At 33.1% G+C, this 15,606-nt stretch overlaps 1 protein-coding gene and 1 pseudogene across 9 annotated transcripts in view; one reads left to right on the forward strand and one right to left on the reverse strand.

The window, feature by feature from the left end:
- The window catches only part of Gulp1 (GULP PTB domain containing engulfment adaptor 1), a 250,732-nt gene extending 248,627 nt beyond the window's left edge, over positions 1-2,105 (forward strand). For 6 of the 9 annotated variants that reach the window (XM_074071251.1, XM_074071253.1, XM_074071255.1 and 3 more), the window contains one exon: positions 83-2,065. In XM_074071251.1, the coding sequence (XP_073927352.1) occupies positions 83-154 (72 nt within the window). In that variant the 3' untranslated portion in view covers positions 155-2,065. Of the gene's footprint in view, positions 1-82 lie in introns of all 9 variants that reach the window. The other 3 variants (XM_074071258.1, XM_074071250.1, XM_074071257.1) reach the window with 3 other exon arrangements.
- Positions 2,106-7,056: 4,951 nt separating this feature from the next.
- On the reverse strand, positions 7,057-7,420 carry LOC109702544 (elongin-C pseudogene; annotated as a pseudogene).
- Positions 7,421-15,606: the final 8,186 nt, after the last annotated feature.

Consider the following 15,606-nt stretch of genomic DNA (forward strand, 5'->3'; position numbering starts at 1 on the left):
TCTGTTCATATTCTCTTTTATTTATAGATTTTATTTTGTTACGGGTGTTTCCTATTGTAATGTTTTTTACTCTGTTTTACAGGAGGGGTTCAAAATGGGACTAACTCTTGAAGGCACCGTGTTTTGTCTCGACCCATTAGATAGTAGGTGCTGATGTCAAGAACAAGAGAGCCTGACTCATTTAAATTTGTTTTTATACATATATATCATTCATTATTACCTTAAGACAGGTATTATACATGTGCAAATATATTTTTGAAAATCTTAATGTTTTGAAAACTGTTGCAGTAAAATTTAAATTTTCCTCACATTCACCGCTGACCTATGTCTTTTATTTTAAAAACAACTTAGCATAATGTATTTCATTCTTTTATGTCCCTTTCTGTTCCTGTTATATATGCATTTGTAATTGAAAGATGAATTATCCAAATACTTGTCTTGTCTGAGTTCTAAATAACCAGCAGATTGAAGTTTGTGTTCTAGTTATTGGTGTCCCAAAAGCCATACTTCAATGATACGATTTAAAATCCTAAAGGAATATACCAGTGCAAACTAAACATGTTCTGTTTTCAAACCAATAAATGTGTTATTATTCATTAGACAGATGTAATTTTATGTATAAAATGTTCACATGATTGGGAAAATGTAAACTTATGCCAGCAAGTGACACCAAAGTGACTTATGCCACCAAGTCACTTATTTTTAGCTGCTAAAATAAGAACATAAATTCCAATAATAATATATAAGATGTAGTCAGAGTAACAATATTAGTTAATTTCAGTTATACTCTAAAATGTTTAAATTGCCTCCTAAGTAATAATTATGGAAAAATAAAAATTTACTATTGACAAAATCTTAAAATTGCATTTCTAATGTGTTAAGTTACATTACTATAATATCTAAACATCACCAGATCTGGTATTTCCTAAGAAAACATTTGGAATGTACACCATCTGTAGGTATAATGCCTACTGTCCAGACTTGCTTTACCAAATTGATTTCTCTTCATTAAATAAAGCCTTTCCTTCTCAGATTTTATGCTTTGATAAAGACATTTTCCTCACTAACGTTCATTTTGTGATTTCCCATCAGTCTTAATATTTTAAAATTTATGGCAACTATTCTATATAAATCACCCAACTATTTAGCAAATTTGATTTGTATTTGTTTTTTTGAAGTCAGAATCTCATTTTTCACAAAAGTTAAGTTTCTGAACAACTTTATCTTAAACAAGAGCAATAAAATTTTGTGCACCTCATTCTTGATGTGCTGATACACCCTGACCTTTAAACATTTGTTTCCAATATCTTTGCCCATCATGTAGCAGACTAACAGTAATATTGCAGAAAAGATTGTAGTCAAAATTTCTAGCTTGCTACATTATAAGAAAAATTAAATTAATGAAAATGTGGGTTCAGTTTGGGCAGTCATCAAAAGTAAAAGAGTCAATAGATTCTTTTACTCATGGGTATTGTATTTAAGTTCTACAGGTACATTTTCATTAAGAACAAAAATCATACATGCTTATGCAATATTGTATTTGTATCTCCACAATATTCTACGATATATATCAGCCTTCTTATTTGTGTTTTGTTATCTGCTAAGATGTACCTTAACTAGAGGTTACTATATGTTTCATAAAGAAGAGTCTTTATAGTTTTGTTTGTCCTATAGTATTTTGGAATTTGTACAATGAGGATGTTTAGAAGCCATATAAATGGCTTTTTTTAACAGATAGAATTTGTATTTTTATTGTACTTTAAAAAGCTTTATGTAATAGGTGTATATTTAGTGGCCATTTGCTATCAATGGTAACACAATAGAGTACTAAGATGATATTTGCACATTTAAAATATGTTATACCAATTTTAATGGTAATCAATTCTGCTACTGGCATGATTAGATAGTATATAATTGGTCATTAATTATGAACATTTATCTCACCGGTACATTTTTATGAAGACATGATTGAAAATTGTATTTCTATGTAAACTCAATAGTATGTTTGATTTTGCTGAGAATAAATGATTTTAAAGAAATTAAACTGTATAACTTACTCATTATACTCTAGACAAACTCTGAAGCTACATGCATAGCAGATTTTCTTGTTCATACATTGGAGCTGAACAAAGAAAGAAAGAAAGAGCTTTACTTTTCATTTCATTTCTTACAGCCCACACACATTTTAACTTTATGAGCAAATATCATTCAGTTGTGAGAACACAGACTTCAGCATGCTGGTGAGAGAGGTCATGATTTGGTTCCTCTCACCAGAAGCATCTATGTAATAATTGTCTTATGTAAATATCACTTTTAAAAATTGCTGGCTTTTTTGGCCCAGTAATCATACAAAGGTAATCTTGGCAAATAATCTTAAACAGTGGACTTGATAATAGGATTTGAGTTGAGGATAATTGTGCTATTATGAAGAACTTGTGAACTTATCCAAAACATAGTGTTAAGCATTTTAGAGGTGTACAGGTCTCATCTGCACAGCTCTGCACACTGAACAAATCACCAATTCATTCATTAAAATTTATTTCTTACTCACATATTTGAATTACATGTATTATGTGGATAAGAAAACCTGGAACTCTTTTTTTTTTTTTTTTTTTTGGCGGACTAGGTTTGAACTCAGGGCCTGCACCTTGAGTCACTCCACCAGCCCATTTTTTTGTCAATGTTTTTTTCGAGATAGGGTCTCGCAAGCTATTTGCCTATGGCTGGCTTGAACCGCAGTCCTCCTCCTCTCTGCCTCCTGGGTAGCTAAAATTACAGGCAGGAGCCATGGGCACCCAGCCTGCTACCTGGTATTCTTAAGTTGACAGCATTTCTGCCTTCATTTAATTTGTCATAAAGGAAAAGTAGGAGAAGTATATGAGTTAATAAATAGAGACCACTATGTATTAAAGTACTATGTGAACCAATGTTCCTGAGAACATTTCTATTTAACTATGTTTAAACATGGATGCTATGAAGTGATTAGTGTCTACACTGTTGCATAACCAGGACAGTATAATAGCAAAGATTTTCTTCAACTCTTCTTGTTTCTTGCATTTTGAATTTGAAGAATCAAAGATGAGTGTCATATAATTAAGGAGCATTCTCTGTACTCAAGGGGATAAAGAATTATATTTGTTGAGTCTATGTATTAAAGAAAACTCAAAGTACAAATTTTCTTGAATTCCACATTGTGGGCACATGGTCTTTTCATTGCTTCTAAGTATTTTTAAGTTCATCATTCCTTCCTTAACTTTTTATTGTCTTCTTCACATGAGATTTCTTAAGAACAATGTTGAAATTCTTCCCGACTGACTACTCCTTCTCCTTTGTCTGGCCAGGCTGCTATGTTCTAGTCTGGTCAAAGGTCACTTGTTCCAGTTGAAATAGCTGTCTGGATGGCCTGGAAGTAATCCAAACTCTGGCTCTTTCCTGCAAAGAAAGCAAAGATAGATATTTGCCTCCTGCCTATATTTTGAAAGAAAAAAATAAAAGAATTTTATGGCTGAATCGAATAATACTTTAAAAAAATCATATAATTCTAGAACCTACTTAAGATTGTTATTTTCCAATGTTTGGTGTTATTTTACTTATTATACACCTTTAAAAATTAGTTGCCTACCATCAGCATCATAAAATACTTTACTAGATAATTGTATGTCATAAATATATACAGAGAGATTTTAGCAGATTCAGAAAATTCTAATTTCTTTCTTTCTCCATACACACTCCCCACCATTTAACTATTCATCTCTTCATTTATTTATTTTGTAGCTGTTTTAATTGAAGATAAGTTAATTTGTACTAGACAGTGGACAGCACAGGGACGGGGAAGAGAGAGGTAGTGAAGGGATCGTCATAAATCCTTAGAGATATCCACTTATACCCACTGGACAAAGTGACTGTGTGTAGATATTTGACCTGATCATTTTCCAGAGAAGCTAGACTATTTGTGGGTCAGGGAATAATAAGAATGATGTAATTACATGAAAAGGCTGTGGATTCCTCTTTAATTCCCCTCCCCCAGTTCTCTGATAATGCCTGCAGTCTTCTTTACTACATAAAATGAATTAAAAAGGAAAATACCTAAAAATAAGCCAGCCAGTTTCATGACTTCCTGCCACCAACAGCAATTAAAAAAACAGATGTTACTTCTTGAGAATCACTTGAGTTTTAAAAATTTTAAGCCATACCTTACTTAATTTTAAGTAATTTTTAAAGAAAATATTATCTATATTGAGCTACATTTGCTTCAGAATAACTTAGTCTGTTATGCTCATGGCTTTAGTCTGATCTTTGACTCTGAGAAAGTCATACAGTGAATCATGTCTTCTGAAGTTCACATGTATTATCTATTTTTTGTTTTAAAAAGAAGTCCTCCAAATAAACTTCAGAGTAAGGAAACATTATAAGGCATGCATTCCATCTTCTTTTAGTTGCATCCTAGTGGCAGATACATATGGAATCATTGGCTACTAGGCAGAGAATTGGAGATAATCATCCCATAAAAGAGGATAGAAGTGAACACAAAACTGCCTCAATCTTTGCATCTCTTCTTTATCAGCATCTTTCATAGAACTGTGTCCCTTCATAAAAGTCAAAGTAGAATGCAAGGCAAAAGCTTGATTCTAAAATTCTCTCCTTTCTCAAAGTTTCTTAACCTATGCACACATTTAGAGACAAACCCCAGAATATACTTACACAAGAAAAATAGAGCCGGACCTTCTCTACAAAAGTATTAATGGTTTGATGCATTTTCAGGATAACTTTCTGGCAAATGTCATATGCCTCAAAGTAATTCCCTCCTTCAAGTGAAGATTAAATCTTGAAAAGGCTGGCAAAGTAAATGATAATACTACACTAAAATATCAAAAGTGTTCTAAAATGTGCTCACAAAGATAGAAATTTGTCAGTTCAGACTTTGTTATGTCTGTTTTATGAGAACCTGCCTGTATATTATTAAATTTTATAGAGAAGCTTCATATCAATGAATGTGAATGCTAGAATCCTTTCTTGAATTGGATTCAAAGAAAACTTGCCTTGGACATGTTATGTTAAACTCCCTTAAGTAGATTTTTTTGGTAAAGCTTTTCTTGTTTGTTTTACCTATAAAGGAATGAAAATTCAGAGAAGATTAAATCCCCAAAGTCCCTGTTAACTTTTCCAAAAGTACCATTCACTTCTCATCACTCTGGGCCGTTTCTCAGTTCTGAATCATAGAACTGAAGCTACAGACAACAGCTGTCCACATAAACCACTCAAGTATTTATTTCTATATTCAAATTGATCAAATTTCTTCAAATATTTAGAAAATATTTTACAAAAAGTAGAACCTTAAATGTTTACTATTTAGTAAATATTTCCTTTTTTAAAAAAGAAACTATTAGAAATGTCCATCTCATCAAAAAAGATTAATTAAATAGTTTCTAGACAAAAAATATAAAGTCAGTGAGACCATGGAAAGCACATGACTCATATGACCTAGTTGAGTTTATTTAGAACACACACACACACACTCACAAAAATTTGGGATTCCATCAAAACCAGATTGTTTCCCGTACTGTTTCCAGCTAAAAATTAGAAGGTCAAAGGAAAATTGGACAAATCTCCAAAATGTCTGTGCATGAAAATTATCTAACAAACAAAATAAAATAAATGGAATATTAGAGTTTGCTATTTTGATTTAATGCAAAGTTTGATAATACTTTATCTCATAATATTTAACACTAACTTACATCTTACACCAGTAACATTATTCTTTAATGATTACCAGGAAAATTATAATAATGAATTCATTTTTGGATACTTTAAAGAACAGAAGTTAAGATATTTTGGAATGTGCTTTCTCTTAAGAAAGTCCAAACAGGATTAAAATAAATACATTAATTCATTATTGTTCTTCATGAGAATGAACAATTTGAAGTGGAGAGAAGCAGCTCTGTTTCAAAAGGTCAGCTGTGATGGTATTTAAAGTGGAAAACTGAAATCACATTTTTAATATTTACGACAGATGCTTTATGTTAAAAGCCCTTTCTGATGAGGTTCTTTTGTGCCAACTGGAGTCTGTTCTCCTGGGTGGGTTTAGAGTGAAATAAGAAACAAGCTATTGTTTTCTCACCAATCCTTTTATGTGCCTCTACTGTATGTATTCTGAAAGGACAATTGGAATTTCTGCACCCTGGTTGCATGTCTCCCATGACTATGCTTTCATTACAGAGAGAGAGAGACAGAATATATAGATTAAATAGATGATAGATAGACAGATAATAGATAGATAGCTGATAAATAGGAATAAAAAGAAAGATTGAAAGGAGGAAAGAAAGAGAAAGAGAGATTGGAAGACTCTAGAAATGTAATTCTGAATATAGTCTAAGCCAAATATTCAGATAGCTTGGGATATTCATTTTAGAAACACTTTAGACACACATTTAAAAAATTCACTTTCAAAGGGCAAAGTCATCAAAGGAAAATGTATAAATAATGAATATATATTGACAAGAATAAGGTTTATTTTTGACTGCCAAAATTTCAAGACTACTGTCAGAGGTTGTGATATGTCTATGTGGCAAGAAAGACCATTGTGAGATGAAGAGTATTTTCCGTTCAGCGCTCATTATAAAATATGCTTTGGTATATGTAGAAACCACAAGTACATCAGTGGGAACCTCTGCAGTGAGTTGGAAATACTGCAGTCAAACCAGTAATCATGGCAGCAAGATTTCCCAGAATGAAGCCACTGCTCTAGAAATCATGCCAACGGTTTGGGTAGGAATATGGCTTTAAAAGCTGCAGATCAGCAGAAGATAGAAGGGTTATTAGCAAACTAAAATAAAGTGGTTTTAAAGCAGACAATTTGAGCAACATTTCATAATGACGTATCTTTCTTCGCTTTAGGGGCTCCCGTGAAATTCAGTTGCAAGCACCATCAGTTATTCATTCAATCGCGTTTGTATCAAGGGATATACATGTCCCTATTCTACCTAAATAAATTTTGTTCATGAAATATGAAAGTCTTATTTGTATGGAATATATCAGCATATGTAAGTCATAACAGAATTATTTTCTCTCATAATTTTTTTTGTCATTTTTTCGTGTAACAGCCATCAGCTGTTCCAGTGCAGTTTTAGATGCAATGGGGAATTTGAGAATCTTGGTGGAGCTGTTACCATAGCGAACTTGTAGGTAAAGTACGCACATACTTTACCTACAAAAGCACATGTGAGGGGATCACTCTAAAATTCACTTCACTGGTTTCATTCTCAGAAAACTGACCTAGGCCACTCATCATAGTTTTTATTTTTCCCAATGTCAGTGCATATTCTCTTTTTAGAATAAATTTGTGACTATCCGAAGATATCAATTTCACTTACATGGCATCAGGGCCTTCACAGCCACCATAGGTTTTCTCATCTCCATGCATTATGTTCTCATAAAATTCTACTTTGGCTCCCCAGGGACTTGGGTAGTTTCTTGTCAGTCCTGTAGCTACTGCAGCCACCACCATCCTCTCTCCCTAGTGTACCGCCACAACCCCTCTGTTTTGATATTTTTTAATAATTGTAAGTTAATATCAACTAGAATCAAATTATATATATTATGTATATATAAAAGTGTGATTTTAAGTTTGAATTTAATACTTATAGCAATACTATAGACAGATTTTGGATTAGAGGCAAATAGGACCACTATCCTTTAAGAGTTTGTTTAAAAAAATCTTTTAAAAATAAAAAAAACTAAGCTAAGGTATATTTTAAATCAGTAGACAAGCTTTTGATTGTGAGGTATTGTTACCGTGATGCTATTTCTTAACTATACTAAACATCAGCCCAATGCTGGTGTATTTAACTAATTGTTCTACAGAACAAGCATGCATATTTTTATTGATTTCTAATGAGGTGTTTACATGTAGCTTTTTAAAGCTTCCATGTAGACATATTCTTGCTCTATTCATGTATGTATACTTTTGCCTGATGTTTTTGTGTTTACTTTATAAAAATAAACTTAAAAACGTTTTTCTAGTTCTTACATATTATGTATATTTTCTAATGCTACACAATGCTAACTCACTCTACTTAATATTTTAAGTTATCTTACCCATATAAATTATGCTGTTTTCAGATCACCTAATTTAACTCTACATATGGAACCATTATGCCAAAAATCTTTATCTAACATCTTTCATTGGGTTCATTCCGTAGAACAGAAATAACCTGCCATTCCTTAGTGCCATTCCTCCTTACTGCTCTAGCTTGGATCTTTCACAGAACACTGAAGCTGATATGACTTTATTTAACAGAAATATTTGATTCCCTACTGATGTGAATGTACAACTCTCACCATTGTAGAGATAATCCTAAGGAGGATATTATTTATATAAAGGACCTAAAATCCTCAAGGTGTAGATGTTTTACTGACCTAATAAATAAAGTATTATTTCAAGAGTTGGAGAGAGGCTCAAGTGATAGAACACTTACCTAGCAAGTATGAGGCCCTGAATTCAATCCCAGTACCATGAAAGAAAAGAATTAAAATATTATTTCAAATATGTTCCCATTACAACACACACCAGTTTAGAGACAACCTGAAGTGACTTTGTTAAATAAAAATTAAGAAATCAAATAATGTTAACAATGCTTAGGCTAAGAAATAGAGCATAACATTTGTTTTAGATAGAAAAGAATAAGGAAATAGTAACTTATGAATTCTCAAACCTGATTAAGATCAAAATGTTTGTCAATATTAATGAGGATTTGATAAGTATAAACATTCTGTAGCTATAAAACATATGACATTATTATCAGATATAATTTAAGTGACAGTTTTTCTTCTGAGAAGTTTTAAGTTTGGCTATGTGGATTATATCATGTTCATATGACAGACTCTGGATTATATTATGTGTTATATTTTTAATTTTAACTCAGAGATGTTGTATTTCACAAATGTCCCTCTAATTTCTAAGTGTGACTTTGATTCTAGCTTCTTTTTACAGTAAAACCTGTGTTCAAGTATGATAATTTATCAATGATGTGTTAAGTTTACCATAACGACTGGTGTTAAAATGTTCTGAAATGGACTTTGAAGCAACTTACTTAGGCTAAGTATTTCTCAGAAGAAAAAAGTACTATAATGGAGTGGGGAACAAAGGAAAGCTGTGGAGGGATGAATTCAAGTATGATACATTTCATACGTTGTAAGAACTTTTCTAAATGTCACAATGTACCCTCATCCAGCACAGCAAAAAAAATACTATGCTGGCTGTTCTTAATGACATTAGTCTCTTCTTAACTAAAACTTTCATGTTACATAGTAACATTTGGATAAAATCCAAAATACTGACAATTGCTGGTGAGAATATGGAGCAATGGGAACTCTGAGTCATTGCAATGAGAATATAAATGAAACCACAAATTTGGAAAGAAGTTTGGCAGTATTTTAGGAAACTAAAATATACTCCTATCATTTAATTTGGCAATCACACTCTTAAATATTTATCTAACTGATTTGAAAACTTATATGTACACAAAACTTTTCAAGTGCTTAGCAATTTTATTCATAACTGCTTCAAACTAATAGCAACCAAGACGTTTTCCAATAGATGAATATATAAATTATGCTACATCCATAAATATACATACATATAATATTATGCAGAGTAAAAACAAATGAATAATCAAGCCATGAAAATATACAGATGCATATTGAATGTATACACTGCTATCCTAAGGTAGCAGGTTTGAAAACGTTGCATACTGCATGATATCAAAGAATGTCATTATAGAAAACTATTGTCACAGTAAAAACATCACTGTTTACCAAGTGTTCGGGGGAAAGGGAGAATTTTTTATGACAGTGAAGCTATTTTGTATGATACTGTACATGGTAACTGTGCATTGTAACTGACAAACTGTGCATCTGTCAAAACCCATGGAACTTTACAGCACAAAAGTGGAGATTAGTGTCTGCAATTTAAGAAATCACTTAGTCTATTGGGGATGCCAGGATGAAATACAGACTGTGACAGCCAACCTAACAATATTGCAACATAATGAAGTAGTCTCACTGAAAGGGGTGAAAGTAAATATCATGACTTAAGAAATCTCAGAGTTGATTGGAGTCTGCAAAACTAAAAGCATGAGCTTTGTACTCTTGGGATTGAACAATGAAATAATCACACAGCAGATAGTGGTGGCCAGATTTCTCACTATTGTAGTAGACAGTTACAAGTAAACAAGAGAAGTCTAGAATGATTATGTAAAAATAAATTAGATTTAGAGACATAAGAAGGAACCCAATTTTAGCTTAATATATATATATATGATTATACAAAATATTTGTTGATATGTATGCACATAGTGTTCACTATGCCTATATATCAACTTTACCCACTGAGAGGACTTAAAAGCAATGACACTTTAGTAATAGTAAACACCTGTTACCCAAACCTTCATTTCCAATACCTTTCTTCAATAACAGAAGCCAGACTTCTCCTGTGCAAACATGTGAATTCTAGGTTTTGAGAAGGAAATATATGAGACGGGCTGAGTATATTTTGTCGTTTCTGAAATTAAGGAATTCCTTAAAAAATAAAATAAATGATGCAATAATTGGGGTACGTCAAAGGGACATAAAAGCCAAAGGAAAAGTCTTTCAATTTCCAAAGGTTGAACAATTTAAGCCAGATAAGAAAGCAGTAATGTATTATAACCCATATTTAAAAATAGGTTTCCATGAGTTCATTTTTTTTCAGTGTGTGGTACTGGGGTTTGAACTAAGGGCTTCACTCTTCCTAGAAAGACACTCTATTGCTTGAGCCAAACCCCAACCCTTTTTCGCCTTGGCTATTTTTGAGATAGGGCTTCACTTTAAGCCCAGTCCAGCTTGGACGGTGATCCTCCTGCTTTAGGCTTCTCTCCTTGTTGGGATGTCAGGTGTGTGCCACTACACACAGCTTTTGTTCTTTGAGATGGGCTGCTCATGATCTTTTTACCTGGCTTGGCCTAGTATCGTGATCCTCCCAATCTCAGTCTCCTGTGTAGATCACTTGAAAAGTGTGCAGCACCATACTGGGCCATTGGTTGAGATGAATCTCATGAAATTTTTCCCCAAGCTGGCATGGAATGACATCTCCTTGTCTCCACCTGGCTCATGAGTTTGTACTGTTACAAAGTGTTTGAATAAATTGGGGAGAAAACACAAATCTTCCATACAGAAGTGATTTATTTGCCATCAAGGAGATATATATACTTTTTTTGGTTTTTTTGAGACAGAGTCCTACTATGTAGCCAAGGATCCCCCTGCCTCCACCTCCTTAGTGCTGGGATTAAAGGCATGTACCACCATATTAACCAGTAGCAATATACTCTTGATATGATGTGATTAAAATACCACTTTACCTTTGAGGAGTAGTAACTCCTCAGTTTAATGATAACAATAATCATCTGACATCTTTCCAAAGAGGACTAGTCTACAAACAAGATGATCAGTACTGGTGAAAATTGTCAAGGTCATCAAAATGTAAGGCAGTTTGGAAAATGGTCAAGGAAAGAGAAACCTAAGGACACACGACTACTAAATGTAATGTGGTGTACTGAATGGGATCCTGGAACAGAAGAAGGAAATCACTGCAAAGAAATGAAGACTTCTGAATAACACACAAACTTTATCACTATATCAATATTAGTTTCTTCATTGAAGGGAATGTACTATATAAATGTAAGATATTAGTAATAGTGGAATATGTGCAAGATGTATAGGAACTGTCTACTTAGCTATTTTTCTGTAAATCTAAAATTTTTCTGCAATATGCAAGTTTATTTTAAAGAATATTAGCAAGTACTTGAGAGATATGGTAACTAAGAGCTTAATGCTCTTATTCATGTAACTCTCAAAACATTATTTTTATTTTGGTGGTTTGAACTCAGGACTTTGTGTTGTGCCACACCTCCAGCCCTTTTTGCTCTGGCTATTTTGGAAACAGGTTCTTGCCTTTTGCCCAGGCTTGCCTGGACCAAAATCCTCTTACTTTAGGCTACCCACCATTGGGCATGCAGCACCACACCAGCTTTTTCTATGGAGATGGGGTCTCCCCCATCTCCTCTCCACCCCGCCCCCAGGCCAGCCTGGAACCACCATCCTCCTGATCCCAGTCATTTACATAGTCTAGGATGACAGGTGTGAGCCACTGCACCCAGCCTTTGATGAAGATGGGGTTATAAAATGCCTGCCAGGCTGGCCTCAAACTGAGCACCAATCCTCCCAAACTCAGCCTCCCAAGTATCTAGGATTATATACATGTGAACCACCAACTCCCAGCTTCAAAATATTTTTAAATCACCCAAATATAAGTAGATATAGTTATAAGTAGATACCCATGTTTACTGCAGCATTATTCATACTAGTTAAGCTATGGAAATAGCCAAGATGACCCACTACTGATGAATGTATTAAGAAAATGTGGTATTTATATATAATGGAATTTTATTCAGCCATAAAGAAGAATGAAATTGTGTCATATGCAGGTAAATGGATGGAACTGCAGAACATCATCTTAAGTGAAGCTAACCAGGTTCAGAAAGCCAAAGGCTGCATATTTTCTCTCATATGTGGAATATGAACCTAATACAAATATAGCAATATTATGAAAAATAGTGCATGATAAGGGGAGGTCACTAACAGGTTAGGTAGGGTCAAAGAAGGAAGTTAAGAAGGTGAATATGGTTGATGTAGTTTCTATACAAGAATGAATATAGAATTTTTAAACCTGTTGAAATCACCATAAGAAGGTGACTAAGGGAAAGAAGAAAAAAATAGAAGGGATGAACTAATTCGGGTTATAATACATATATACATTGAAATGTCACAATGAAATTCCCTATATAGCTATAATAAACAAAAGTATCTTTTTTTCAAAATCAGAAAACAGAAAGGTAAAGCTTGTCTGGGGGTTGGCACCAGTGGGAGAGGGGAGAATATGAGGAAAGGGTGTAGGACGGTGAATATGTTGAAATATTATGCACTTTTGTGAAAATAGAAAAATAAGACCTCCTGAAACTATTCTCGGAATGGAGGAGGGGAATAAAGGTGAATGGTGGAGGGAGTGAATTCAACTATGAAATATTATAAGAACTTTTGTAAATGTCACCATGTACCCCAGTACAATAATAATTAAAAATAAAAAATAAAAACATTTAAAAAACAAAAAAAATTTATTTTCCAAAAGAAAAAAAAAACATTACAATATCCAATGTGATTTTTTCAATAGCCTATGGGTTTTTAATCTTTGGAATATCGTTTGCTTTTTTAATTCCAGGTCTAGGTATCACCATCCAGAGTAAAACAGAATAACTGTCAAAGAACTATGTCTACTCCAAATAGCAGTCTATAGCTGTCCTTTACTTTTTGTGCTGGGCATATTAAGAGAATGCTAATGAAATAGTTTTAGCAGTGTTAGTCACATCCATGGCTGGGTCCAGACTCTTTAGACATCAAATAATTGCAGCTCAGCAACAAAAGTACTTTTCTAAATAATTAAGAACTATAAGTCATCCGATTTATAGTTTCATCAGACTTTCAGCTTCTAAAAGGAATCCAAGAATATAATTATCGTAGGATATAACTGATGTTATCCCTCACACCTCCTTCCTCCTTTATCATGTTTAATCATCACTTTTCCCTTCTTTCATCTTTTGTTATGGAAGTTGGCATAGTAAGTCTTCAACAGGATAGAACTTCACAGTTTGAGGGTGCAAAGGAGAAAACCTTACCTTTGAGTGAAGAATGTCATGAATATAAATGAATGAATGTGATTTTATTATGATCACATTTATAAAACTTATCTTAATTTCACAATTTTATAGAATGATCAGTCACTATGGGGAAAATATCTTAAGAATATCAGTGTAGCAGTGTATCTTGAGAAGGTATTCAATGGAAATTTTATCACTGTAAATATTTTCTCCTGATTCTCAGTAACTTATGAGTTTATATGTCTTAAAAACAAACTCACAGAGATTTGAAGCTTGTGTAGACTTTTTGTGTAACAGAATTCCATGGCTTAATCATCCTTGGAATTCTTACTACTACACAAATCTATCTTGGATGTCACTAACTCCACAGTTAGCATCTGGCCTCTATTGCACTTTGCCCTTAGGTCAGCTCCTACTGGCAAGGGTCAGGATTCCTAGGGCTTCTGCTGTTTATAATATGCACATTTGTCTCTGGGCATAGACACAGTAGCACCCTACAATTTATTACCATGGTGATGGTGACAAGATTGTGATGTTTTCAATAAATTACTGGAGATAATTCGAAAAAACTAACTTTAAATTGAATGCTTTCTCAGAATTATATGACACAAAATTTATAGGAATCCCAACTTTCACAAACACATAATAAAAACATAGAAAATTTTGTTTCTTATGGGAACTCAAATTAATCTTGTGACTGTGAGGAAATTGTACATACAAGTACCAGAAGATATTGTGATTGTGAGGAAAATGTACATACAAATACCAGAAGATATTGTGATTTTGAACCTTTTTGTTTATTTGTTTATGTTTTATCCATGTTTTGTTTTGGCTTTTCACTATAGAAATTCTTAATTCAGAAGTTTATATTATCTAAATGTCAGCTGAGTAAGTCTGCATCTTTTGTAGACATTTGTTAGGCAGCTCCATGGACAATCAAGGCCTTCACTCAACTAAATTAAAAACAAAGAATTCTAAGAGTCAGGACAAAAGCAGGCACACCCCAAGGGTAGCTTGGCCTGTGGCCTGAATTTGCTTACCTCTTGGAGCACAGAAGCAGAAGGATAAAGCCAAGATGAGATTGTGCTTTGTCTATAGCATTCCTTTCCTTAGAGCCTTCAATGATTGTCAGAATGTGAGAGAGAGAGAAAGATGGAGGGATGAGAAGATTTTATTGATAATTCTAATGGGGTAGAAGTTCTTATTCTACACTTTATGTTTGGTACTGACAAAAAAAGAAATATATGGTCTTCCTACAGACTCAAATCATGGTTCCTATATCAACAAGGGCTAGATTTGACTATAAATAAAGGCAACCTAAAAAATATTGGTATTGATTCTTACATAACCAATGTCCTGGGGTAGCTGTCACTTGAGTTTCATTAACATCTAAGCTCCAGGCATAATTAGCCTTTTTTTGTTCTGTCACTTTTGAAAACATTCAAATTTATGTCATGGTCTAAGATGACTGCTGATTATATAGTTATTCATAGTAATATATTAAAGCAGAGGAAATCATTAAATAATGTTATTAATTTTTGTGTAACCATAAAGTTTGATCTAGAATGAAGATAAGAGTTAAATTTTTATGCCACAAAAATGTAGGACCAAATTTAGAAAGCAAAAAACCTAAAACCTGATTTTAAAGTATGGCCCTTTAAACTGTTTAAAACACTAAAAAATTCAAGGAAGTGTAAATTATTTTAGCAATGCAGAGTATATATAGATATGTGCATATGCACATACAAATATATATGCAAATGTATAATTAAATATATATCTAAATGTGTTTACAATGACTACATGCATATAAAATGAATATATTCATTACAATTTACCTTTTTTCAGTGTCAAATCCATG

This window comes from Castor canadensis, chromosome 4 (assembly GCF_047511655.1).
Source record: "Castor canadensis chromosome 4, mCasCan1.hap1v2, whole genome shotgun sequence".
NCBI lineage: Eukaryota > Metazoa > Chordata > Mammalia > Rodentia > Castoridae > Castor > Castor canadensis.